The sequence below is a fragment of the Xylona heveae genome (assembly GCF_001619985.1).
Source record: "Xylona heveae TC161 unplaced genomic scaffold L228scaffold_4, whole genome shotgun sequence".
NCBI lineage: Eukaryota > Fungi > Ascomycota > Xylonomycetes > Xylonales > Xylonaceae > Xylona > Xylona heveae.
In genome coordinates this window covers 246,018-269,371 of record NW_017264196.1, presented here as the reverse complement: position 1 = coordinate 269,371, position 23,354 = coordinate 246,018, and the positions used below count along the sequence as shown (strand labels likewise).

General features: G+C 48.0%; 9 protein-coding genes across 9 annotated transcripts; 5 read left to right on the top strand and 4 right to left on the bottom strand.

The window, feature by feature from the left end:
• Positions 1–916: 916 nt before the first annotated feature.
• On the bottom strand, positions 917–2,314 carry L228DRAFT_106016 (hypothetical protein). The gene is made up of 4 exons (XM_018328901.1): positions 2,221–2,314; positions 1,598–2,107; positions 1,280–1,539; positions 917–1,222 (listed from the first exon to the last, which is right to left on the bottom strand). Exons 1-4 carry the CDS (start codon positions 2,228–2,230, stop codon positions 1,007–1,009), a joined length of 996 nt encoding a protein of 331 aa, XP_018188744.1. The 5' UTR covers positions 2,231–2,314; the 3' UTR covers positions 917–1,006.
• Positions 2,315–2,446: 132 nt separating this feature from the next.
• On the top strand, positions 2,447–3,392 carry L228DRAFT_245926 (cysteine proteinase). The gene is made up of 2 exons (XM_018332279.1): positions 2,447–2,859; positions 2,910–3,392. The coding sequence occupies exons 1-2, from the start codon at positions 2,508–2,510 to the stop codon at positions 3,290–3,292; spliced, it is 735 nt and encodes a 244-aa protein (XP_018188743.1). The 5' UTR covers positions 2,447–2,507; the 3' UTR covers positions 3,293–3,392.
• A 529-nt stretch (positions 3,393–3,921) lies between these two features.
• Positions 3,922–4,869, top strand: L228DRAFT_105949 (hypothetical protein). Its single transcript, XM_018328900.1, has 2 exons — positions 3,922–4,156; positions 4,252–4,869. Exons 1-2 carry the CDS (start codon positions 4,099–4,101, stop codon positions 4,758–4,760), a joined length of 567 nt encoding a protein of 188 aa, XP_018188742.1. The 5' UTR covers positions 3,922–4,098; the 3' UTR covers positions 4,761–4,869.
• A 948-nt stretch (positions 4,870–5,817) lies between these two features.
• Positions 5,818–7,276, bottom strand: L228DRAFT_237775 (UDP-glucose 4-epimerase Gal10; the record flags this gene model as incomplete). Its single annotated transcript, XM_018330970.1, has 4 exons — positions 5,818–6,212; positions 6,313–6,763; positions 6,897–7,131; positions 7,242–7,276. The coding sequence occupies 4 exons, from the start codon at positions 7,274–7,276 to the stop codon at positions 5,818–5,820; spliced, it is 1,116 nt and encodes a 371-aa protein (XP_018188741.1).
• A 4,128-nt stretch (positions 7,277–11,404) lies between these two features.
• On the top strand, positions 11,405–11,748 carry L228DRAFT_245920 (hypothetical protein; the record flags this gene model as incomplete). Its single annotated transcript, XM_018332278.1, has 1 exon — positions 11,405–11,748. A coding segment is annotated over exon 1 (302 nt), but the record flags the coding sequence as incomplete, so codon positions are not given.
• A 1,325-nt stretch (positions 11,749–13,073) lies between these two features.
• Positions 13,074–14,927, top strand: L228DRAFT_245919 (3-hydroxyisobutyrate dehydrogenase). Its single transcript, XM_018332277.1, has 3 exons — positions 13,074–13,710; positions 13,769–13,959; positions 14,182–14,927. The coding sequence occupies exons 1-3, from the start codon at positions 13,485–13,487 to the stop codon at positions 14,908–14,910; spliced, it is 1,146 nt and encodes a 381-aa protein (XP_018188739.1). The 5' UTR covers positions 13,074–13,484; the 3' UTR covers positions 14,911–14,927.
• A 218-nt stretch (positions 14,928–15,145) lies between these two features.
• L228DRAFT_219474 (DNA damage-binding protein 1) lies at positions 15,146–19,115 on the top strand. The gene is made up of 5 exons (XM_018330219.1): positions 15,146–15,359; positions 15,418–16,055; positions 16,109–17,997; positions 18,113–18,556; positions 18,662–19,115. The coding sequence occupies exons 1-5, from the start codon at positions 15,265–15,267 to the stop codon at positions 18,959–18,961; spliced, it is 3,366 nt and encodes a 1,121-aa protein (XP_018188738.1). The 5' UTR covers positions 15,146–15,264; the 3' UTR covers positions 18,962–19,115.
• Positions 19,116–19,117: 2 nt separating this feature from the next.
• L228DRAFT_237772 (NAD(P)-binding protein) lies at positions 19,118–20,652 on the bottom strand (the record flags this gene model as incomplete). The annotated part of the gene is made up of 4 exons (XM_018330969.1): positions 19,118–19,165; positions 19,250–19,424; positions 19,604–20,215; positions 20,492–20,652. The coding sequence occupies 4 exons, from the start codon at positions 20,650–20,652 to the stop codon at positions 19,118–19,120; spliced, it is 996 nt and encodes a 331-aa protein (XP_018188737.1).
• Positions 20,653–21,200: 548 nt separating this feature from the next.
• On the bottom strand, positions 21,201–23,290 carry L228DRAFT_245915 (hypothetical protein). Its single transcript, XM_018332276.1, has 5 exons — positions 22,752–23,290; positions 22,611–22,696; positions 22,541–22,558; positions 22,211–22,483; positions 21,201–22,160 (listed from the first exon to the last, which is right to left on the bottom strand). The coding sequence occupies exons 1-5, from the start codon at positions 22,986–22,988 to the stop codon at positions 21,311–21,313; spliced, it is 1,464 nt and encodes a 487-aa protein (XP_018188736.1). The 5' UTR covers positions 22,989–23,290; the 3' UTR covers positions 21,201–21,310.
• Positions 23,291–23,354: the final 64 nt, after the last annotated feature.

Genomic DNA, 23,354 nt, shown 5'->3' with positions numbered 1-23,354 from the left:
TTCTTGTGAATTTCGTCCATCTAAATGTCAAACCTCAAACCCTCGCCCAAAACCCGTTATCCCTCCCAGTTTGAAAGGCTTTTTACGGCGTCCCCATTTGTACACAACCTAATTAATTTTCAAACTATTTTGAAATGCTCCGGCGGTAACGTGCACTATATGAAGGCCCAAAAATCAAACTCCACATGAATTTCCACCAGCTAAGTCTCTGTGGCAAAATGACAAAATCTAGAAGCAGAGATGGAGGAAGCAAAGAAAGATCCACAGCACTGAACAAACGGATCCCGCAATCTTATGTGACATGATATCCTTTAAAGAATCTAGGCACTTTGAGCAAGTAAGACGAGAGGACTCTAATCCAACGCTGACTCGATTGGTGCATTTGAGACCAGACTAGGATGGCCTATCCGGATGCGATCCATGTTGATGTCAAGATCCCGAGATGTCTTCAATAGAGTCGATAGGTTGTAGATCTGAGGGTTGCCAGGATCGATGCACTATTTCCAATGCAAGCTAGAGTATCCAGGTTTCCGTGAACGGCGTAAGGAGGAGCAGGTTTGAGGGTTCTGGATCCCGGTTAATGACACGCATTTTCGCTATGTACACCAGACATAAACTCTTCAAGCGAATTCCCATTCTTTGGTAAGTACACCACGACATGTCCAGAACTCTTTCCAAAATGGATAACACAAATGCGGCAGCTACCCAAGGGGCATTTGCTATAGCACTCAAGGAACCGATTTCTGTCTACCAAGTAGATATCTCGGACGATCGAAAGTCTAGTGCATACGCCTCGCTCAAATGGGCAAATCAAAGCGTAAACTAAATCCCCTGCCCTGAACTAAAAACGCCGAAATACACCTGAAAATGCACCATAAAATAATGAAAATGGTTTGCTGGTCATCACGATTTCAAATGCCTATGATTGGCCATTCGGTTTAGGAAAGATGCACAGACTTTCTTGAACGGAGGCACGCCGTCCTCAAAGCCGCTCCACACTCCTGGGTTAGCTGGCCTCCTGGATAGCATCGTCGGCCTCTTCTTCTGAGTCGGGCTCAAGCTTTGAATACTGCGGCTTTCTGTCAGGGTCGGTCGGATCGACCCGAGGCGCGCTGATCGAATCTAGGTACTCGTCGTTGGTCATGTCCGTCTCGAGTTTGGGCGCGTTCTCCAGATCTTCCAGGAACAAGTTCTCGTGATACTTGTCCCATGATTCTTGGCTCTGGAGATCGAAAGAGTCAGATAAAACTTAGATTAGGCGCGAAATTGAGATGCTTACATCCTCATCGTGGTAGATTAATCGCTGCCAGTTTTCTTCTTGCGCGGCGCGAAGGACTTTAGCGGTCTCGCCCATGTCCATATCATCACCATCTGCAGCTTTAACAGTCATCTGGACTGCGCGAACTTCTGTCTGGCGAGGTGCTGCGGACTCGCGGAGACTGCGTGCAGAGTTCCTCTCGTTGTCGACCATCGCATCGATGTGATGAAATTGTGGTCTCATCTGGACGATCTGAGTGACCTTGCTCAGATGGAGTTGGTCTAGATTGCGTCAGTTTCAAAGATGATACTTTCATGGGACAGGAATAATATGGTTTACCTCCACGAAAGACTCCAATCATGTAAATCGGGTCGCCGTCCTTGGGGGGCACAATCTGACCACCCAAGGTCTGTTTGCTTAACACGTGACCCTTTCTTACTGCGCCTTCAAAGTCCGCCAATAAAGCATCTTGCAGCTCAGCAGCATTGATTTCATCTTCAAGCCCAGAATTTTTACTGCCCTTTCGAGCGGGTTGCGGAACAGCACCTCCGCTAAACCCCCCAGCAAAGCCATAAGAACCTCCTCTGTCCATTCCACCTTTCCGCACCGCTTCACCCCATCGTATTCCCTTTGTCTTGTCGTAATTGTCGTAGACGTTCAGCGGAACGTCCAATTCGACGAGTCCCACATGGGGCTTGAGACGTAATTCTAGCGGCCGAGCATGGTTGGCTTCTGAATAAGGTGCTTCTCCGGAGCGATTGGGGTATTGCAAGACGTATAGCTTCTCCTCGGTCTGTTGAGGAATATACACGTCGTATTCTCTTAGGACAGGATCATCTTCATCCTCAACTGGAGCTGGTCAGCATATCCTCTGCATCAGTAGCTACGGACTTCTCCGCGTAAGTTTGAGGGCCAACAATCGCATATAGAGCCGCAAAAAGCAACTTGGTTTTGGAACATACTCTGGTTCATATTTACTGAATGCGACCAAGCTCTGTGATGACAGAGTCACAGCTTGTGGTGGCAGAGTGCTGTTTGATGTGCACAAACAGTATTGGTAGAAATATTTTTGGGATAATGTTTCGTCAAAACCCCAGATTATCTCCGCTATCGTTCGGCAAGTGCCGAGCATCCAAGTCATCGATAGTGGGGGAAATAGAGGGGCAACAATGTCGTCAAACATCATACCGACATTTAATTCCAAGATTCCGCAAATTTCTGGCGTGAAATCTTCATTACATTACCCAAAATGACTGCCGTAGGGAAACGTTTTGTTCCTTTAGAGAATAACCCTGAGGTTATGTCTCATCTGCTAAACCAACTCGGGCTGTCCCCAGCGCTGGGCTTCCACGATGTGTTCAGCATTGAGGATCCAGATCTGCTAGCATTCGTCCCTAGACCTGCATATGCACTACTCTTGGTCTTTCCGGTGAGCGAAGCCTACGAAAAGTCGCGGGTAGAGGAAGATGCGCTACAGAAGGAATACGATGGCTCTGGCCCTGATGAGGAAGTGTTATGGTTCAAGCAGACCATTGGCAATGCATGTGGGCTGATCGGTCTGCTGCATGGCGCTTCAAATGGCGAAGCAAGGTCATTCATTGGTAAGATTCTGATTCCATTTTCGGAATATCAAGGCTCACTTTCCCTGAAGATCCCTCCTCCGACCTTGCCAAATTATTGGAGGAAGCGACTCCATTGAAGCCGATTCCTCGCGCAGACCTCTTGTACGAGTCCAAAGCTCTTGAGAGCGCACATCAATCTGCTGCTTCTCAGGGTGACACCGAAGCGCCGGCGGCCGATGATACTGTCGACTTACACTATGTCTGCTTTGTCAAGTCGGCGAATAATCATCTCTGGGAGCTTGACGGTAGGCGAAAAGGTCCCCTTGACAGAGGTGAGCTCTCGCCGGAGGAAGACGTACTTAGCGAGAAGGCATTAAATGCTGGTGTTCGAGCATTCCTCAAGCGGGAGAAGGAAGCTGGAGATGCAGAACTCAGGTTCAGCTTGATTGCCCTTGGCCCGAGTGGCGAATAAGGTCTGGGTCTTGATTATGATTGTAGAATATTAGTAGAACGCTGGCCATGCAGAATAAATCATAGGTGTCATAAATCACGCATACCATTAATTCATGGGCTCAATTCCATTTTGAGCTGTAAAATCTGCGTCTCCACAGCCCTGGTAAGAATTGTGTGGGGCATCAAAAAATAATCAAAGAAGGTAATTGAGGCCAAATCAATTTAATCTCGAGCTTTTAAATCAAACAACAAAATTTAAATAGGCGCCTGAGACTAGAAGCCTGATTTAATTATAACACTACCTGTACTCTAATAATAAGATGATACAGGAAAATTCTAGATATATCAAAAAATGTCTTTGCCCGTAAATACTGACTGTTGTACCACAAAGGGAAGTAAACAGTAACGAGGAATCGGGACGTCGGCGTCGGCACCCCCGGGCTGCACTGCACCCTGACGGAGCTTCGTCATTCGACCCAGGCGGCTTAGCCGTTAACTCAGCCACACAGGCAGCAGCTTCAGGGTTAGAACCACCTCATCCCAGATATGCGAGAACAAAGTCAAAGATTCTTTGGTCGACATCAATAACAACGTTCTCCATAACTTCTTTTTATCTTCTCACCTGTTCGGATACTGACACGGGGCCGTTGGACCCGATATATCTCCTCTATCTCACCAACCCTAAAGCCTCTTCCCCGCCTGTTCATCACCACCCCGCGAAGACAACTACCAATCGCTCCGGCAAGAAAACAGTCTCTATCGTGATAGACACAATTCCAGCTCGACACAGGCGTTGATTTGAAAAATTTTAAGGTGTTCCAAGTCATGTGCTCACCAGATATCTTTCTTGGTCTCATTGCGGTCCTGTTCCCTCCCATTGCAGGTAAGCACCTATCTAGCCATCCTCGCCCTCTGGACGTGTTCCATCTGATCACAGCACGCGCCGTGTTTGTCACCTGCTAATCATCAAAATCATAGTGTGGATAAAAGCTGGCATCTGCAGCGCCGACAGCGTCATCAACCTTGCCCTCTGCTGCTTAGGCTACATCCCTGGACTTCTCCACGCATGGTACATTATTGCCAAAAACCCTGATGCAGCGGACGGGTACGAGGCAGTAGACGACTCTGAGCAGGGCCAGCGTCATCACACTCACCACGTTGCATACCACTACGCTCCTCATGGTGGTGCACATCATCAACAGGGGGCCGGATCAGGCCGCAACTACGGCACAACCGGCAGCAATATAACTTCCTCTGATGCTCCTACTGCGCCATCCATGCAATACCCCCAGCAAGGCGGCCAAATTGAGTATGAGCAATGGCGACTGCAACAACAGAATCAGCACCAGCAGTGGCAGAAGGACTATCAGCAGCATCAGCAACAGGTACCGGCTACGCTTGACGACGCTGCTGACGGCCCAAGTAATCCTGGCGTTCCACCTACTTATGCCGAGGCCGTCCGCGGGGATAATAAAGTCCAGTCATAAAGAGATTCGACAAGGACAACATGTATCTTTCTCACGATTTACTGCACCGGTACATTGTTGGTTGGATCAGTTCATTTTATCGACAGAATTGTAGCTGTCGCTCTAGCCCACGGACTCTGTTTTCTTTTTGTCTGTTTTCAGAGCATTCAGAAAGGCAGGCACACTGTGACGAGGTTACGAAGGAATTATTGGTAATTAGGTCTGCTTTTCAGCTTTTTCTATATTGGGTCGTTGGACAAGATACTCTCTTCGTTATGTTTCTCCCTTTGCTTTCCCCTTCTTTTCTTCTGTTCGCTTTTAATCCCCGATTCCTTATTCTGATTTCTCTCATAAATGTCTGACTCATTCCCTTGAATGCGGAAATACCTTGTTATCAAATACTGCACTTTTGACGCGGCGCTTTGAGACGCATTAGCCTGCACAAACCCCTTTTCACAATTACAGGTATATTCACCTCTCAAGAGACTAAAATTAAATAAATAAATAACTACAAGGGATATTAGAAAGCACGAGGACTTTAACTTTTCTCGCATGCGAGACTGATCACACAAATATACCGTGCCACAGTACCAAAACGTAACTTTTTGACTGGCGCGACATTTGGAGAAATACAATTTTGATCAAGATAAGCCGATAGCCCGAGAGAAACTGACAAAGATATCGACAAATCGACCAAGAAGAGAAGAATCAGCCACCCATTCTATAATAGACCATGTTGATTAGACTTTGGAAACTAAAAAGAAAAGACATGGGAAAAGACCATATCGATCCATGCCGATCCATAAAAGTTCGACATGACATTTCATTAAATCATGCAGGGCTGTTGGATATCTGAATAACGCTGGGGAAGTCCCTGCTAGCATATGGGGGGGAATAATATGAACAAGAAAAGCAACGAACAAAAATGCAAAACAAATACAAGTTCAACCCTTGATATCTCCCGTGTGAAAATGCAACAATTTGTCGGAGATATGCTCCATCCAAACATTTTATCACTCTACCGTGTGCCTCTTTTATTCCCTTTTTTTTTCGTTGACTGGATGATTCAATTTCTGCATCACTTCTTCAACGGCGCGAGGAGTTCCTGGGGCGGAGACTGACGGTATCCCTGGGGGTTGTTGCTCGTCCAGCGCCAAAGATCGGCACAAGCATCTTCGAGGGTGTGCTCGGCTTTCCACTTCAGCTCGTGATTTGCGCGTCGTGGGTTGGCAGTGAGGTCGAGTACATCGCCAGCGCGTCTGTCGACGACTTCGTAGGCCAGGTCCCTACCAACAACAGCGCTGAACGCCTTGATCATCTCGAAGACGGTAGAGCCGCGGCCCGTGCCGAGGTTCCATGCGCGCACACCGGGTTGGTGCTCGCGCAGGTAATCAAGGGCAACAAGATGACCGCGTGCCAGGTCGAGAATGTGAATGTAGTCGCGAATGGCAGTGCCGTCCTTGGACGCATAATCTAACGCATGAAGAACTTAGTCATCGCGACTGGAAAGGGCGATGGAGGATAGAACGCCGCGAATGAGAGAGAGAGGGCAGTCAAGAGATGGCGTGCTTACCGTCGCCAAAGACGAAGAGTTTCTCTCGCTTGCCAATTGCGACCTGAGCAAGTAGAGGAAGCAAATTGAACGGCACACCTTGCGGGTCTTCGCCCATGATACCGCTTGGATGAGAGCCTGCCGGGTTAAAGTATCGGAGCAGCGCACCGTTCCATTCTTCTCCCGATTTGCCGGCCTTCTGGGCGTTCTTGCGTTGCGCTTCAACGTGATCGGTGATGACGGCTTCGATCATTGACTTTGTTCGACCGTACGGATTCGTAGGACCGATAGGACATTCTTCGGGAATAGGGATCATATTGGGGAACCGAGTGGCATCGCCATAGACTGTTGCCGACGAGGAAAAGACAATATTGTAGACATTGTGGCGGCTCATTGCCCGCAGCAAGCTAATAGTGCCACCAACATTGACTCTATAGTACTCAAGCGGGATTTCGGTGGATTCTCCCACGGCCTATTCAAAACAGATGCCACCCTTTAGCATTACTTGCTATGAGACACGTGGGGGAGGGGAAGGAGGGGGAGGTAAAAAGTTCATGCAAGGAGACAAATTGAAACCGGCAGGGAACCCAATTGGTAGGACTCACTTTCAATGCGGCAAAGTGAATTACATTGGTAATGTCTGGATGCTCACTGAAAATCTTGTCGAAAGCGGCATCATCGGTGACGTCGAGCTCGTAGAATATCGGTCGTTTTCCGGAGATGAGCTCAATGCGGTTGATGACCTCCACGGACGAGTTGTACAAGTTGTCAATAATGACAACCTTGTAACCAGCCTCGAGCAGAGCTAGGACGGTAAAGGACCCGATATAACCGGTGCCGCTGTGTGAGACGAGCCATAAATTGTCAACATGCTGAGCTCAGGAGATGATGCACGGACAAAGATGCCACACATAATCTAAAACGCTTCTAAGTGGTTGCATAGGACTTACCCGGTGACCAAAACAGAGCCTGTGCCGACAGTCATTTTTAATTATTTTTTTTTGTCGCAGTATGTTTGAGTGGAAGAATTGCGGAGAGGAAGAGGAAGAAGAAGAAGAGGAAGGGACGGGAAGGGTGGATAAAAAGTTGGTCAATTGATCGCCAGAAATCTTGAAGAGGCGATCCAATGTGGGGTGGGTATCTGGTGATTGCGCGTTCGGTTTTATCTAGGAGTTTCAAAAAGTAGCACGCAAGGTAGCGGCAGGGTCGCCCGCTATTATAAGTACGAGAGCAGCGACGTCGCCAAATGACGGGAAAATAATGGTCGCAACGGGTTCGATGCAATGGAACATGATCATCAAAACGTGTGGCTCGATATTCCGTCCCTAGGCCCTGACGACGCATCCGTCAACTTATGGGGATTAGCGACTAGTGGGGATCACATACGTAGTTTAGGGGACTATGGGGGAGCCCTCCAAACTAGTAAGCCCGTCAACATGTCGTGGCGTTTTGGTCCGCGGGCAAGATCGAAAAAGAGTCATATCTGACAAGCATCATTATCATTTTTTCCGTCGAATGCGTCCTCGGGATAGCCGTCCAAGGGTGTTTCTCGAACTAAATTCGCGGAGCGGGATGCGAGGAGAGCCACCGAACCATTGCGACCACCAATGACCGTGATAAGCGTAAGTGATCTCGGTTGGTCTACAGCCCGATTCCTGGAGGGAATTTGAACAATCTTTACACCGAATACGAAAAACGAACCTATTTGGTAAGACACTAGGGATTAAATATGGGGTGGTGCCGGATTGTGCTGGGGGCTTCATGCGGAAAAACTGCTCTGGAGACCCCAGCCGGGGAAACCATCTGGTGTCATTGGGGCGAGAGTAGCTCGTGGGGTTGGCAGTGTATCGTGCATGTACAGGAACGGAAAGCACTCAATGATAGCATGCCTACCTTAGCAGGTAGCTTTGTTGGGGCATCACTGCAGAGTCTAAAGTCTTGAGTCCACCCTGGAGTATTGGGTTACTCCGGAGTCTCCGCATCTCCTCACTTTTCGGTCCATCTTCGACCCGGATAATGACATGAGCCAAGCTGAGACGTTCACGGGAAGCATTCTGCAGGAGCGAGGAGTGAGAGGAGAGGGCGAAAGAGGAGGAAGACAAGTTGGCCTTGCCGTCTCTGCCGAGCTCACTCATTCCCCTCGTCCGAGTGAGAGTCACAAAATATACCTAGTAATGACCCTCAATGAGGGCATGTCCGATAGAACGGATGTTGCGTTGCTAGATGTCATAATTAGAGGGACACCGGAGGGGTGCAATTGTCTCGGGCCACTACGGCGACTAAGGTACCTAAAGTTAGTTGACATGGCTACCGGCTTGGGCAGCGGCTTGCACGGAAAAACTTTCCTACGGTCTAGGGTCGTGCTGACCAGCAAATGTATTCGTCGCATTCCTTGACGAAGCCAAGAATTGGTAGGGGGATTGATTGACAGGTACCAGAGTAATAGTGTTTTATAGCACCATACGAAAGGGCAGTGGAAAGATGAAAATATAGTGAAACCAGGACGAATAGCGATCGGCAGAACCCAATTTCAATCAACCACGACAGATGCCATCCATGTCAAACCGGAACGCGTCATAAGGTAGGTAAGTTTGCAGAGCAGGAAAATGGGTGACATGGGGGTTCTACCGTATTATTACTCGTATCAATACTAAGGTAACTACTCCCTATTCTGTTACTATTGTCATTACCTTATGCTGCGCGTGGTACTGCATTTATATCTTATTGTCCAAGTCACCTTGTGCATTTAATCCATCTGCATGACAGAGTAACAAATTCCTGAATCTGACTGATGTCTTTTTTCTATTGAATCAATTGTAAAGAAGATAATATAAACGGCACACTCGATCAATAATCAATAATGCAGTCGAGAGGGCTATTTCCACCTTTAGTTATATGAAAAGAGAAACAAAGGGATCTTTTCCAGGAGAATAATGAAAAACCACACACTAGGCCTCATTGGTCCAGTTCGTCATGCCCTTTTTGAGGTTCCGAGGGGCTGGTCGGCAGGTCGGATGCAGCAGGTGGCCGTTGTGTGGCTCCTTCCCCAGATGGATCACAAAATGCCGTGCGACACTACCCTTACAGTACCCGAGATCGGGTACCTGCAGCCCTACGCTCAACCTTATAAAAGTGCACAAAGCCAACGAATCTACTTGTAAAAAAGTACCTACTAGGAACCGCGCTTTGGCGCGCGTCTCAGGGTCCACCAAACATCAACGCCAAAAAAGGTGACTACAGTAAAAAGGTCATGGTCAACAAGGTCCATCATCAATCATAGCAACAACAAAGAGAGATCAGAACTTTGGCGACAAGCGTCCAATTGAATGTGCCATGTGCCGAATGCAGAAGCGAAGCTCCATTGCACCTTACCTTTCCATTGTTCTTTGTAAATCTGTTTTGCATGTTAATGAATTGCCCTAGCCATATGGCTTCGCGTTCTATTCAGCGCGTTGTTGTCTCGCGATATTCACGTTGACCTCGACATTCACAGCAAAACCCCGCCTCCCGCTTTTGTCCCTTTTCTAATTGTCGCCTGGCAACCTGCTATTGTTGTTTCTCTCCCACATCTTCTCCCCATCTCTTCTCTCTTCCTTCTTCTTTCTCTTTTCTCTTCAACCTTGTTTCAACCGCTCTTCATCCAGATAGTTGTTGAAACCATTCTGTTCATCTATCTCTGTCCCTTTGGTTACGAGTTACTTACACTGTCCACCTTCCGAAACCTTGTTTTTTTTTTCTCTCTGGTTCGAACATCCGATTTTCTAAATCTGTCGAGTCTGAATTTTGCTTCATGGCTCCCACGACTCGGCGTTCGACTCGCTCTGCGAGCCAAGCCTCAGCTGAATCCGCTGCGACACCCAGCCGTCCAGCCACTCGCTATGGTCCGGCTACGCCAGCGCTCCCTCCCCTGCAGTCTCGGCTGTCTTTTGCCTACGGCTCGCCGGGAGAAGCTTCCATGCCCGAGGTTATTGGCATGAACGACAACGTCGGAGGCTTAGTTGATGCTTTGAATGTGGGAGTGCAGACCGCTTTTGATAGGGATGTCGACTCTGACGCCGGATCTGATCGCGGTAGACGGGGCCGTCGCGCCGCTACTATTGCCAGTAATGGTAAGTCGCTGTCGTTCTAACTTGATGATTTAATCGACGGTGTTCTAATGTTTGGAGCAGCTAGCAGCAGAGCAGCTCGTGGTCGACCAAGGAGACGACCCTCGCCGATTGCTGAGGAAGCAACCTCAGACATGCACCTGTCCGATGCGTCAGCGGATCCTGATTCTGAAGCAGCTAAGAGCTATGTTGCAGAAGGCGGCGTCTTTCAGAACGTGCCGAGCTCCACTGCTCGAGGCCAGGCTTCGGCACCCCGCCTTGCTAGCACTGCCTCTGTTTCTGGCGCTGAAGGAAACACCACCGGCCACGCCACCAGATCTGCTCCTAGTGCCAACAACGCCAGCTCTCCCTTGGTAGCCAATGTGGTACCCTCTTCCCCAGCCGCCCCTATCGCTCCAATTGCTCCAATTGCGAACGAGCCTGCTGTTGTTGCAGTCCCAATCCCCGAAACAAATGGAAGGGTGCAAATGCTTCGACAATATGTTTACGATGCTCGTTTTGAGCTTTTGAAATTAATCATTTGGATGCTCGCCTTTGGCCTCTTCATTTACGCTTTATTCATCTGGCCTTCAATGAATCCCGTTTCTGAAATTGTTCGACACGGTTGTCAAGCTATTTCTGCTGGAATTCTTACTTCAATGACGACTATTTTTTCTGCGCTTGCTATTGCTGTTCGCGGAGGCCGTGTTGGTCCTGAAGATAGCTTTTCCAACAATCTGTATTCCAGAGTTTCCGCGTTGGAGTTCGACGTTTCGCGCTTGCAAAACCACAACCACCTTCACGACGACAGTCTGAGAAAGCTCGAAAGCATTTTGCCAGAGGTCATCTGGGTTGCACGAGATAAGAAATCCGGCACCTATGAGATTCCTGAGGACTTTTGGGCAGCTCTGAAAGACAAAATTCAACTTGACTTTGGCCAATTATCTCAACCTCCTACCACTACCGAAGACTCTCGTCCCGGCAGAATCTGGGACAGATTTCTCGCAAAGAACTCTGCCCGGGTTCAAGCTTCGGTTTCAGACGAGTTTGCCCCTCTCCTTGAAAAGGCCATGGCTCAGCATCAGCTGATTAGCAAGTCCATGTTGTACGAGATCTTACAGGATAATTATGCGTCAGTTTCGGGCGAGATCCAAAAGCTCAGCAAGGCATTCGAAGCCAAATATAAGCACATTGATGCAGAAATTGAAGGCAAAACTTCGGCCGTCGCCCTCCGAGTTGCAAACGGAATTGTCAAGAAAAACCTCCCGTCAGCACAGCTAGAAGCTGTCGCTCAAGCCAATCTGATCCGGAATTCAGACAATGCACTCAAGAATGTCAACTTCTTTTCACCCGGACTCGGCGCAACCGTTGATCCCTACATGACGTCTCCGACTAAGGATAAAAAGTCTCCTTTTCTTAAGCGACGAGCAGCTCAGCTGCTTGGAATACGCGCCAGCAACCCGCCTATTGAAGCTCTTGTTGGATGGGACGATGTTTCCGATTGTTGGTGCACTCCATCTTCAAACGGCAAAGCTCAGCTTGCTGTTTTACTTCCTCGGAAAATTTATCCGACGGAAATAAGCGTCGAGCACATTCCATCGACTGCGACGCTCGATATCGAGCACGCACCCAAGGACTTGGAGCTCTGGGCCGAAATTGACAATGAGGCCAAACGCGAGCTAGTGGGCCGTGCGCAAGCCGCCCTCTACGGAGAGGATGAGGTAAAAGTCGATAAGGCTTTGGGCAAGACATATGTGCGCATCGCCAAATTCGAATATGATATCACTGCACTGAACCATGTGCAGACCTTTGGAATTGATATCAACATGAAAGGACTCGAGGCAGCGGTTGGAAAAGTCGTTGTCCGCGCGGAGTCCAATTGGGGTTCCGAAGAGTTTACGTGTCTCTACCGTCTACGTTTGCACGGGTCGATGGCCAGCAACTAGACGAAAGGGGCGCTGTGGATCTTTGATATTCTTAAGATCTGCCTTTTTACGTTTTTTTATTTTTATTTTTATTTTCCATTTCTCCTTTACGGATACGTTGGCGCAACGGGCATAGCGGCGGGACATGAAAACATCGGCGCAAACCGGCAGCAGCTCTCTTGATTTTTCTTTTTTCCTTTTATTATTTGGTGTATGTTTTGCTTTTCTTTCGAGTCCAGGGCATACATGTTCCGTTGCTGCTCTTCGAGGACTCAATTTTAGTTTTTTTTTTATTCATGCTGCATGCCGCCTGCCGGATCGATATTGTCTGTTATTCCGCTATTAGGATATCCTCAGTCAGCAATACTTGATATTATTCTCTCCGAAATTGGACTTTAGTAATTACAGCCCGCCGTAGAGTTGATGATGTGATGCATTAGAAGTCAGTGAGACGAACAGCAGAGACAGCAGAAACCCCGCTAAAGTTGCCAGGCTCCGTTGGGTGAAGGTCCACAGCCTGACGGTAGGTCTCAAAGCCTCGGTTGTCCAGGTTTTGACTGGCATTGCGGGTTTGAACCGCTCGAACGAGAGCGGGTGTGGGGTAAAGTTTAGCGCAAGGCCCGCACCCCGAGGACCCTTTGCGGCCGCCCTTTCCCCCGCAAGGACAAACTTGACAGCAGAACGAAAAGGCCGATTCTAACCCGGTATAACCTACAGGAACGTAGTCTTTCCCTCTGAATTTTACTGTGTATGTTCTTCATCTTCTTACCTCCCGACACCCATCTACTCGACAACTTTCAAAGCTTGCGATTTTTTCATATCACTGTACTGGCATACTATCCACCGTTGGCAGCTTTTCTAAAGAGCCCCGTGTTTTTGACATTTTTGACCTGGCCGAGACAGCGGATCAGAGAAGATTTGACAGTATATTTTCCTGTCCCTATGATCCAAGCTATAAAGCGAAAATTTCCCATCAAGTGATTGACACAAGGAGTTGCACAACTCGTCTTAATCTACAGTGAAAAGTAATCAAAATACAGTCGCCTGGACATATCCAAATTCTCTGACAGTCACCTCAAACACGATGCGGTGGGTGTCTTCCAACATCCGCTCACGGTTTGCTCCACGAGTACAGCTACAGTTGCGAACTGTACATGCAGGGGTGCGAGGGTCGACGATCTCAATGGTCAAAGAGCCCTGTGTAACACCAAGATTGAATCGCCCAACAAGTCCCCAGCAGCGAAATTTCCTTGCAAATTACCTCTCAACTCCAGAGAACCTCACCAAGGGTTCAAGAACTAATCACAGACCCCGTCTCCCAACTCACTCTCGATACAGTCTGATCCGATCACTTTCAGTCACCAGCAGCCAGCGAACAACATGGGGTTTCGTTGGTCTGGGGCAGATGGGTAGGTTTTCCGGATCATAAATCGAGTCTTTTTTTCCAATCACTCACAAAATGCAAAGGTTATCCCATGGCCAAGAACCTTCGTGCCAAAATACCAACATCGGATACTGTAATAATATATGATCTCAACGCGAACGCGACGAGAAGATTTGTCGAGGAAATTGGTATTGTGACTTCGACCGCGTCAACTGGCGATAAGAATATTAGAATCCATATCGCTTCGTCTCCTCGAGAAGTAGCTGAGAGAGCGGCATGTTATCCCCTAGAGATTTTCACACCCTACTCTCAAATCTTCTCCCTGATGAAGTACCTTCAACCCAATGATCTAAGTTGGGGCTGCTTTCTGTAGCTCTTTGATGATTCAATTTTTTTTCAAAGCCAATCCTCTGATTTCGATTTCTCATTCTTGGCAATACAAGCCACGATTCTCCATGAATACCTTCAGTCTATGCTAACGTATTCTAACATCTAGGAAACTATTTTCACCGTCCTTCCAGAGCCTCAACACGTCAAAGATGTCTTCTACGACATAATCGACTCGGCCCTGCCATCAAAGGAGCTCAAGCAGCAGAGACTCTTCATCGATTGCTCTACGATCGACCCCGTCACCTCAAAAGAAGTTGCCCATGCTGTCCAGAGTCGCGGTCAGGGGTTATTTGTCGATGCGCCCATGTCGGGCGGTGTTGTCGGAGCTCGTGCTGGGACACTGACCTTCATGGTTGGCTGCCCGGATTCCCTTGTCGACCGTGTCAAGCCATACTTGTGTTATATGGGAAGCCGAGTGCTGCACATGGGTGAGCAAGGTGCTGGATTATCAGCGAAGCTGGCAAATAATTACCTCCTCGCGCTGAGCAACATCGCCACTGCTGAAGCTATGAATTTGGGCATCAAGTGGGGCCTCGACAAGAAACGGTTAGGAGAAATGATCAATGCTTGCAGTGGAAGATGCTGGTCGAGTGAAGTGAACAATCCTGTCCCGGGTGTTATTGAAAATGCACCTGCTTCTCGAAATTATGCAGGTGGCTTTGGCGTCAGTTTGATGAGGAAAGATCTCAAGCTGGCCATGGCTGCAGCCAAGGAAGCGGGAGCTAGATTGGAGCTTGCCGACAAAGCACGAGAGGTCTATGAAGCCATAGAAAAAGATGAAGACTACAAGGGTAAAGATTTTTCAATTGTATATAGATATTTAACGGAGCGATGATCAATATTCAAAGGAGGATCGCAAGTTCAAAGTGCAGCCGACTACAGATTGAAGAGTGTGTGGAGTACGATGAGTCCTCTCTTGTTCGATGCTGACGCTCAGCAAGGAGCGTCGCAGGGCACCGCACCCGAAGTACGATAACGTAATCTAATCAATCTTATCGGGAGCTTTCATACCAACTGCGGTCCATGATGCTGAGGTGACTTTATTCCATTTCACTCCGTGGATGTTTACAGCTCAGTTTCCTCCTCTCCTTTCAAATCACAGTTAATATCTGGTCTTTTCTTCCTTTGCCCATGATTTCAATCGTATAGAAGACTCCCATACAAATTTGAGCTCCCTTGTGCAATTGCCATGGCGTACCTTGCTCCAATCCATAGACCAAGCAGCGTGCGACATGCGCTCAAGCTCCGATTTCTCGAGCCAGATGAAGAATGCCTGGTAGTAGCGTGAGGATGAAACCTGACAAGCTGTTCCAAGCTTTTGTCTAACTTACTTCTTAAATAGAAAAGCGAACCGTCTCGAAATATACGAGCAGACCCAGGATGGCCTAAACCTCAAGCACTCTAAAGCCATTTATGGCAAAGTTACTATGCTTCATAAGATCCGCCCCTTGTCCTCACCAACTGACCATCTATTTGTCGGAACCGATCGATATGTATACTTTACAGTATCTTGGGATCCGACAAGTAAGCAGCTACGGACAGAGAAGAGCTACGTGGACCAGGCCGACAAGACGGCAAGGGATTCACAGACTGGAGACCGCTGTCTCATTGAACCGGAAGGGAAGTTTATGACACTTGAACTGTTTGAAGGAATTGTCACAGTTGTGCCTATCATACAAAAGTCGAGAAGAAAAGACGTTGAGATTGGTAGTCTGGGCGAGCCGGTGCCTGCTCGGATACCAGAGCTCTTTGTACGGGCTTCAGCATTCATGCACCCGAGAGAAGGGCGTGCTGTGAAGCCCAAAATTGCTTTTCTATACGAGGACACGCAGAGAAGGGTCCACATCAAGGTCAGAGAGCTCGACTATACTGGAGGAGGCTCGGGAGAATCTGGTAGCGTAGACCTCAATGACGCCGACAGCCCATCGGAGGAATTAGAACCAGGTGCAAGTCACATCATTCCATTGTCGGAGCCTACATGTGAGTATCTACTCCCAAAAAAAGGAGATATTTAAGTGCTCTAACAGTAACAGGCGGTCTACTTGTCCTTGGAGAAACATCTATAACCTATATTGACGAGTCGGGAAAACAATCCATGACATATCCCTTAGAGGAGGCTACCATATTTGTGACATGGACACAAATAGATGTCCAGCGATTTCTGCTGGCAGATGACTACGGAAAATTATATCTCCTCATGATCCTATTGGACGGTAAAGATAACATGACCGGCTGGAAGCTCGATGTCATTGGCGAGACGTCGAGAGCATCAGTCTTAGTTTACCTCGATGCTGGCTACGTCTTTGTGGGGTCTCATCAAGGAGATTCACAAGTAGTGAAGATTGAGGAAGGTTCCATCGAAGTCGTTCAAACATTTCCTAACATTGCACCGATCCTTGATTTTACTATCATGGACATGGGAAGTCGAGCCGGCGACAGCCAGATGAATGAATACTCCTCCGGACAAGCACGCTTGGTTACGGGTAGCGGAGCATTTAAGGACGGCAGCCTGCGAAGCGTGCGTAGTGGAGTGGGATTAGAAGATGTGGGTATCTTGGGAGAAATGGAACATATTACAGAACTCTTCAGTTTAAAGTCTTCAGCGAATGGCTATGTCGATACTCTTATTGCATCCTTTGTTGACCAGACTCGAGTATTCCAATTCGGCGCTGATGGAGAGGTTGAGGAAGTGGATGAACACAAGGGGTTGCTGTTGTCTGAGCAAACTATTCTTTCCGCCAATGTTCCGAATGAACGAATCATACAGGTTACTCGGTCGTCTGTGCGGCTGCTGGACCTAGAAAGCAGCATGTTGGTCGCAGAGTGGGCCCCTCAAACTGGCCAGTCTATCACTGCAGCTTCAGCAAATGACCAGGTGGTACTCCTCTCCGTTGGCGGTGTCTCCTTGGTCGCCCTTGATGTTCTTGGAGAGCTTGCCATCAAGGCTCAAAGAAACTTTGAAGGCAGCAGCCAGATATCTTGCCTGACTGTCCCATCTATTGCATCAGATATTTGCATTGTGGGTTTCTGGCAAAACACGACAATATCAGTGCTACGACTTGATACTCTCGAATCACTCCACACCGAGGTGGTTGGAGACCAAGCTGCTGCGGTTCCACGATCTGTTCTGCTCACCCAGCTTCTCCCAGACCAATCTCCTACGCTTCTTACCGCCATGGCCGATGGCACCATTGTCACGTTCTCTTTTGATCTCAAGAACTACTCTTTGTCCAGCAGAAAGAGTATCATTGTTGGAACACAACAGTCAGACTTTCGCGCACTCGCTCGAGGAGACGGTCTATACAACGTATTCGCTACTTGCGAGCATCCGACTCTGATTTACGGCTCCGAAGGACGAACCGTATTTTCCGCCGTAACCGCAGAAGATGCTTCCGCAGTGTGCCCGTTTGACAGTCAGGCTTTCCCTGGCTCTATTGCTATTGCAACAGCATCAGACCTTCGGATAGCAGTAGTTGATACTGAGCGCACAACTCATGTTCAGACACTACCTGTCCATGAGACCGTTCGTCGCGTCGCATATTCTACGAAGCTGAAGGCTTTTGGACTAGGCACCATTGACAGAAAACTAGAAGACGGCGCAGAACTCGTGCAAAGCCATTTCAAGCTCGCCGACGAAGTCATGTTCAAGGAGTTGGATACATTTGCTCTGAACCAAGATGAGCTTGTTGAGAGTGCCATCCGAGCAGAGCTCCCTGACGGGAATGGAGACTATACAGAACGCTTTATTGTCGGCACTGCGTATCTTGACGACGACCGGGACGAGTCTGTCCGCGGCCGGATATTGGTATTTGAAGTTACAGAGGAGCGTACTTTGAAAGTCGTGACCGAACTAGCAGTCAAGGGAGCATGTCGTGCACTGGCCATAGTCGATGACCATATTGTAGCCGCACTGATCAAGACGGTATGTGAACCCCATGTCTTTCCCCTTCTTTCAGGACCTATATTTTCGTCTTCTTTTCCTTTATCTCCCCTTCGATTTCACCATAAATAAGGCCTCTTACTTACAAACCACCCAGGTCGTGGTATACGCTTTTGAATACGAGTCCAGTCACCCCAACCTCGTCAAGAAAGCGAGCTACCGGACCTCTACTGCACCCATCGATGTCGCCGTTACCGACCACCATATTGCCATTGCGGACCTTATGAAGAGCGTTTCAATCGTTGAATTCAAGCGCGGCGAGAACGGACTGCTCGATAAACTCGAGGAAGTGGCGCGCCATTTTCAGACCTCGTGGGCCACTGCCGTCGCCCACATCACAGACGACACGTTCCTCGAGAGCGACGCCGAGGGTAATTTGCTCGTTTTGCATCGAAATGTCAATGGCGTGACTGTCGAGGATCGTCGCCGGCTTGAAATTACGAGTGAGATTCAACTGGGCGAAATGGTGAATCGTATTCGCCGGATCAATGTCCCGACGTCATCTTCTGCTTCTGTCGTTCCAAGAGCTTTTCTTGCTACCGTAAGTTTATACTATACTTTTTGTTACTTCTACCTCCGCTCGTCTTTCCGTTTTAGTCTTCAAAGGGTATATGCACCGGCAGCGCTGACGTGGTAATGTCTTTAGGTCGAAGGATCCATTTACCTCTTCGCTCTTATAGAATCGTCCAAACAGGACCTTTTGATGCGTCTACAAACCAACATGGCAGATCTTGTTCAAACACCAGGCTTTGTTCCATTCAATAGGTATCGTGCCTTCCGCAATGCCGTGCGCGAGGCCGACGAGCCGTTCCGCTTCGTCGACGGCGAGTTGATTGAGCGCTTCCTCGACTGCCCTGCCGATTTGCAGGCGACTATAGTCGAAGGACTCGATTTGGATGTGGAGGATATCAAGTCCGTTGTTGAGGGATTGAGACGGTTACATTGATGAATAGCACGATTGGTATTATTGACGAAGATAATTTCTATTTTTTTTTTGTCTATTGGAAGCGGATTATTCAACGGGATAATAAACTTATTTACAAAGCATTAGCTTTCAGATACTATATTTTCAGTCAAATATAAAAAAGAGGCGTTAAAATATTTATGGCTGCAATAGCAATTTGCCAGTCGTCTTGCGGGCTTCCAAGTCCTATTTATCATTGTGCGTTAGTCAAGATGCGCAATACGACATATTGAAGTTATGATGAGCGGCGGGTTCAAATTGGGAACATACAATCTGCGCTCGAGCAACGTCCTTGAGCGGATAAGTTTCATGAATGCCCACACTTAGCTTGTCCTTGATGATGAAGCCGAACAGCTCCTGGACGTAATGGTCGAATTCTTCGCGGGTGGCTATATAATTGAATAGAGTGGGTCGTAGGAGCGTGATGTTTTTGGCGCTGAGTCGACTAATGCAGCAATAATCACAATTGTTAGCTTGCTTCCAGTCATTGCTTGACATTGTCGTCTATCGTTGTTGCAGGGAGATATTAGGAGAGACTTTCTCCTTCTCTAAGAGAAACAAAAGGGTGAAATATATGAAAGGGTGGGGGGGGAAGAGAGGAAAGGATAATTAAATAAAACTTACGCAATCGCAAAAGGCGGGACAGCACCAGACGCGTTTCCAAAACTGACCAATGATCCCTTTCGCGCGAGTAACTCCAAATCGGCATCGAATGTCGACTTCCCTACACCGTCAAATACCGCGGCAACTCCCTGACCACCCGTGATTTCCTTGACACGGGCAACTAGATCCTCGGTCGTATAATCAATCAAGAACTCAGCGCCCAAAGACTTGGCCAAGTCGCGCTTTGCCTGGGTGCTCGCGGTGCCAATGACGCGCGCGCCAATTGCGCGAAGCAGCTGACACAGCCAGCCGCCTACGCCGCCCGCAGCGGCATGCACCAGGATCCAATCGCCTTTCTTGACGGCATATGACTCGCGCACGAGCGTCAGCGCAGTAAGGCCCTGTAGTAGTGCTGCTGCGGCAACTTGGGACGAGATTTGCTCCGGCACAATGCTCGCCTTCGCGGCGGGCGTAGCGGTGTATTCGGCGTACGAGCTAGTCCCGAGGTATACGACCCGGTCACCCTTTTTGATCGAGTAAGACTCGCCGGGGCCGACGTCGACGACGATTCCAGAGGCCTCGCGGCCAAGAATCTCAGGCTTTGGGGAGGGATAGAGACCGGTTCGGAAATATCTATATAGCTGTTAGTGTCTTGTTTTGAAGTGTCCAGATTTATACATGATTTGTCATTTGGGATGTGTATCGATGACAGTATAAGTAATTATCTTGATTCAGACACAGCAACTGGCATAAATGAGGCAACAGTATATATGAACATGACGGTGAAATGGCTACAAAAGAAAAGAAAAGCAATTCAGAGGGCAATTCAGCGAAGTGTGGGTGGTATGTAATGATTCATTCATACTTCACAGGAATCCACCACCTTGGGAAACGGGGAAAAGCACGTACGTATCAATAAAGTTAATTCCTGTGTATTCATTCTTCACCAAAATCTCTCCCTCCTTAGGCGTGGGCACTGCAAGGTCGGTCTTGTACTGGAGCACTTCAGGACCGCCGGTTTTCTCGACCAGGATGCCGGTCATGGTCTTTGGGATCGTGGAAGAAGCCATTGTGATGGATCGGCGCGAGAACGGACACGGGAGATGAGTTGGCCGTAAGACAGAAGAGTGCAACGATATAGTAAGAGAGTTTACTCGTAATTGCGGAGAAAGGATGTTACTCGATTGTGGAAGGGAGAGGCGGAGAGGGGCGGCAGAAACGCGAGGTTGTAGTAAAGCACGGGAAATGCGTTTGGTCACAATTGACATGGGATTTGTTAGAAATAAGAATAAGTAACCCAATTTAAGGAACAGGAAATGCTATATATGATAATCTGACAAAGAGAACTGGATTTGTCATGAGGAGTGGAGTTCGAAAAGGGGTCCCGGGGGTTTAGTGGGGTGTTGATGCTGAATTGGTTGATAATGACGTGCCCAGACTTATCAACGTTATCGCTATGTAGCCTCCGTAGTTCGGCGTTTCAAGCTCGGACTTAACTTATGGGGAATCATTGTAGCGATAAAAGCGAAAATGGCACCTTGGGCGAAAGGTGGAGCTTGAAGTGATAGAACAAGTCATCAAAAGTGTCACATGCTTATATTATCCTTTTGATTGCTTTCAATTCATTTCTAGATCTCTGCCCACATTGTATCTAGTTCAACCTTTGCAAGAGCTATGCGCAACCGCACTTGATGCGCTAAGATCGCTACCCCATGATTGCACGGGAAGTTATTCAACATCCTCTCCCTCCATGGCACCCTGCGCTTGATTATCATCTTCATTATTTCCTCGGGGGACAGGCTCCTTCCACCCCTGCATGAGCTCATTGGGCAAAAAGGTATAGAATGAGCAGAGCACGGAAGTAACAGTATCAAAGTACTTGATACCACAGTCAAGCTCCCGTACCGTTGCTTCTATTTTCATCCCCTCGAAACAATACTTGAGCACGTCTTCTTCCACCCAGAACTCATATTTTGGGTCTTGCCTTTGCGGTCCAGATTCTTCATCATCTGACATGTCCTCTTCGGGATTAGAAGGATTCCGCCAGCCTTTTACTCTAATCTTACCCAGCACAGGCAATCCTCCTTTGAGTTGCTTCCCGTAAAACTCCTTGGTTTCAGTATCAGCGTAGAGGATTTCATCAATCTCAAAACCAACATCTTCGGTTTTGATTACAGTAGGAGTGCCTTTTGCCGCCACCTGAATTTGCTCATCTGTCCCGTAAGCAGCTAGACCCGCCATGACAGTCTGCTTAGCTTCCTTATCGCTCATGCCCGCCGGATCGTCAGAGGGATCGCTCCACGATTTGTCGCCAGTATACATGCCACAAAAGTAACCGCCATATAACGTCGAATTGGCCATGTTGAATCTACCAGGAAGCAGTTTTGTCGCCATCCTGGTCATGAAGAGCTCTTTCTCAGCTAGATCGCAAAGACGGCGAGCGGCGTAAATCTGATCCTCATATTCCGGACAGACATTGTGGTGGAGCACATAGTTGAGGAAATTCCGGATAATGGCCGTGCACGCCTTTATCTGCTTTTCAGTGTCGAGGTCAAAGTACCCGGGGACGAAGGAGGACCTGAAGCTTAATTTAGCGCTTGAAAACTCAGAGAAGTTCTTAAAACTCACAAAAACCCCTTGGCCACACCCTCAAAATCCACTTCCCAAATTGATCCATCCTTTCCAATGCTACCTTTGTCCGGGTCAACGTGACTGGCGGAAGTCATAGCCGCAATATCTGCGGCATCTCTGTCTTCGAGGAATTCACTATCGAGACCTCCTGTAAACATTTTGGGCGTAGCGTTAATTCCTCCGAGAGTCATGTATTTGTCGAAAATATTCTTTCTCTCTGAGTCAAAATTTCTCTTCGCTTTGTAACGTTGAATGCAAGTTTCAATGCGTCTGTATTCCACTATCTGAGCAAGAAAATTTAAACAAATCGTGCAAGAAGTTACCCACTCTGCAAAGGATCGGGAACTTTTTCGGACATCAGCATTAGATATTATCGTGAAGAGTTTTCAGAACTCACGGATGATAGAGCCCTCGCTCCTCTTCAAATTCAGCTGGTGTGATCGGAGCATCAACATAATACTCCTCGAAGCCAGTAGGTTTGTTCTAAGGTAGCCCAAATCAGCAACAAAGGGATGCAATCTCCTACAAAAACCCATACCGCTTTTCGTTTGCTCTTCTTTTTCTTCTTTTTGGGAACTTCAACCCCATCTTTTTGCTCTTCGGCAGCAGGGTCTGGGCCATGCGGTCCTTGATCAGGCTCAGCAGTAGCGACATTTGCCGGTGTGTTTCCTTCCGCAGCATCACCAGGCGTGTTTTCATTGGCCAACTCGGTAGAAGAAAGCATTTCTCCAGAGGATGTCAGTGTTGGCTCCTGGAGCTCGCTCTCTGAGGCCATCGGAATAGAAAAAAGGCTTTCCTGCTTTTGACCCAGTGTACGACAAATCGAAGGCAAGTTAGATAACAAAACAGAATATTCGAAGAGGTGCAAAAGAATTGAAAGAAGATAAAAGTATTAAATCTAAAGTAAATGAATTAAATGCGCAGACGAATAGTGATGGTTTCAAAAGTTGAGACCCCGAGCCTTCTTAGCGGTGGTCACGGAAAAGTGAAGCGTGACTTGAATGAAAGGAAAGTATTAGCACATTCACGCTGGCATTGTTGAGGTATAAACTCAAACCCAATTATATCACAATTACAGTTTTCTTGCGAAAGAAACGCCTCCTGGCTTGAAGTCGGACTGAATTTGCCGGCTGGGACTGGC

Coding starts and splice junctions, on each gene's coding strand:
- L228DRAFT_106016 (XM_018328901.1), bottom strand. Junction 1,540..1,597: donor GATTGGAGTCTTTCGTGGAG/GTAAACCATATT, acceptor GACGCAATCTAG/ACCAACTCCATCTGAGCAAG. Junction 1,223..1,279: donor TAATCTACCACGATGAGGAT/GTAAGCATCTCA, acceptor TTCGATCTCCAG/AGCCAAGAATCATGGGACAA.
- L228DRAFT_245926 (XM_018332279.1), top strand. CDS start 2,508: ATGACTGCCGTAGGGAAACGTTTTGTTCCTTTAGAGAATAACCCTGAG. Junction 2,860..2,909: donor CGAAGCAAGGTCATTCATTG/GTAAGATTCTGA, acceptor CTTTCCCTGAAG/ATCCCTCCTCCGACCTTGCC.
- L228DRAFT_105949 (XM_018328900.1), top strand. CDS start 4,099: ATGTGCTCACCAGATATCTTTCTTGGTCTCATTGCGGTCCTGTTCCCT. Junction 4,157..4,251: donor CCTGTTCCCTCCCATTGCAG/GTAAGCACCTAT, acceptor TCAAAATCATAG/TGTGGATAAAAGCTGGCATC.
- L228DRAFT_245919 (XM_018332277.1), top strand. CDS start 13,485: ATGGTCAAAGAGCCCTGTGTAACACCAAGATTGAATCGCCCAACAAGT. Junction 13,711..13,768: donor CGTTGGTCTGGGGCAGATGG/GTAGGTTTTCCG, acceptor CAAAATGCAAAG/GTTATCCCATGGCCAAGAAC. Junction 13,960..14,181: donor GAGAAGTAGCTGAGAGAGCG/GCATGTTATCCC, acceptor TCTAACATCTAG/GAAACTATTTTCACCGTCCT.
- L228DRAFT_219474 (XM_018330219.1), top strand. CDS start 15,265: ATGGCGTACCTTGCTCCAATCCATAGACCAAGCAGCGTGCGACATGCG. Junction 15,360..15,417: donor GAAGAATGCCTGGTAGTAGC/GTGAGGATGAAA, acceptor CTTCTTAAATAG/AAAAGCGAACCGTCTCGAAA. Junction 18,557..18,661: donor CAAGAGCTTTTCTTGCTACC/GTAAGTTTATAC, acceptor TAATGTCTTTAG/GTCGAAGGATCCATTTACCT.
- L228DRAFT_245915 (XM_018332276.1), bottom strand. CDS start 22,988: ATGGCCTCAGAGAGCGAGCTCCAGGAGCCAACACTGACATCCTCTGGA. Junction 22,697..22,751: donor AGAAGAGCAAACGAAAAGCG/GTATGGGTTTTT, acceptor GGGCTACCTTAG/AACAAACCTACTGGCTTCGA. Junction 22,161..22,210: donor GGTGTGGCCAAGGGGTTTTT/GTGAGTTTTAAG, acceptor ATTAAGCTTCAG/GTCCTCCTTCGTCCCCGGGT.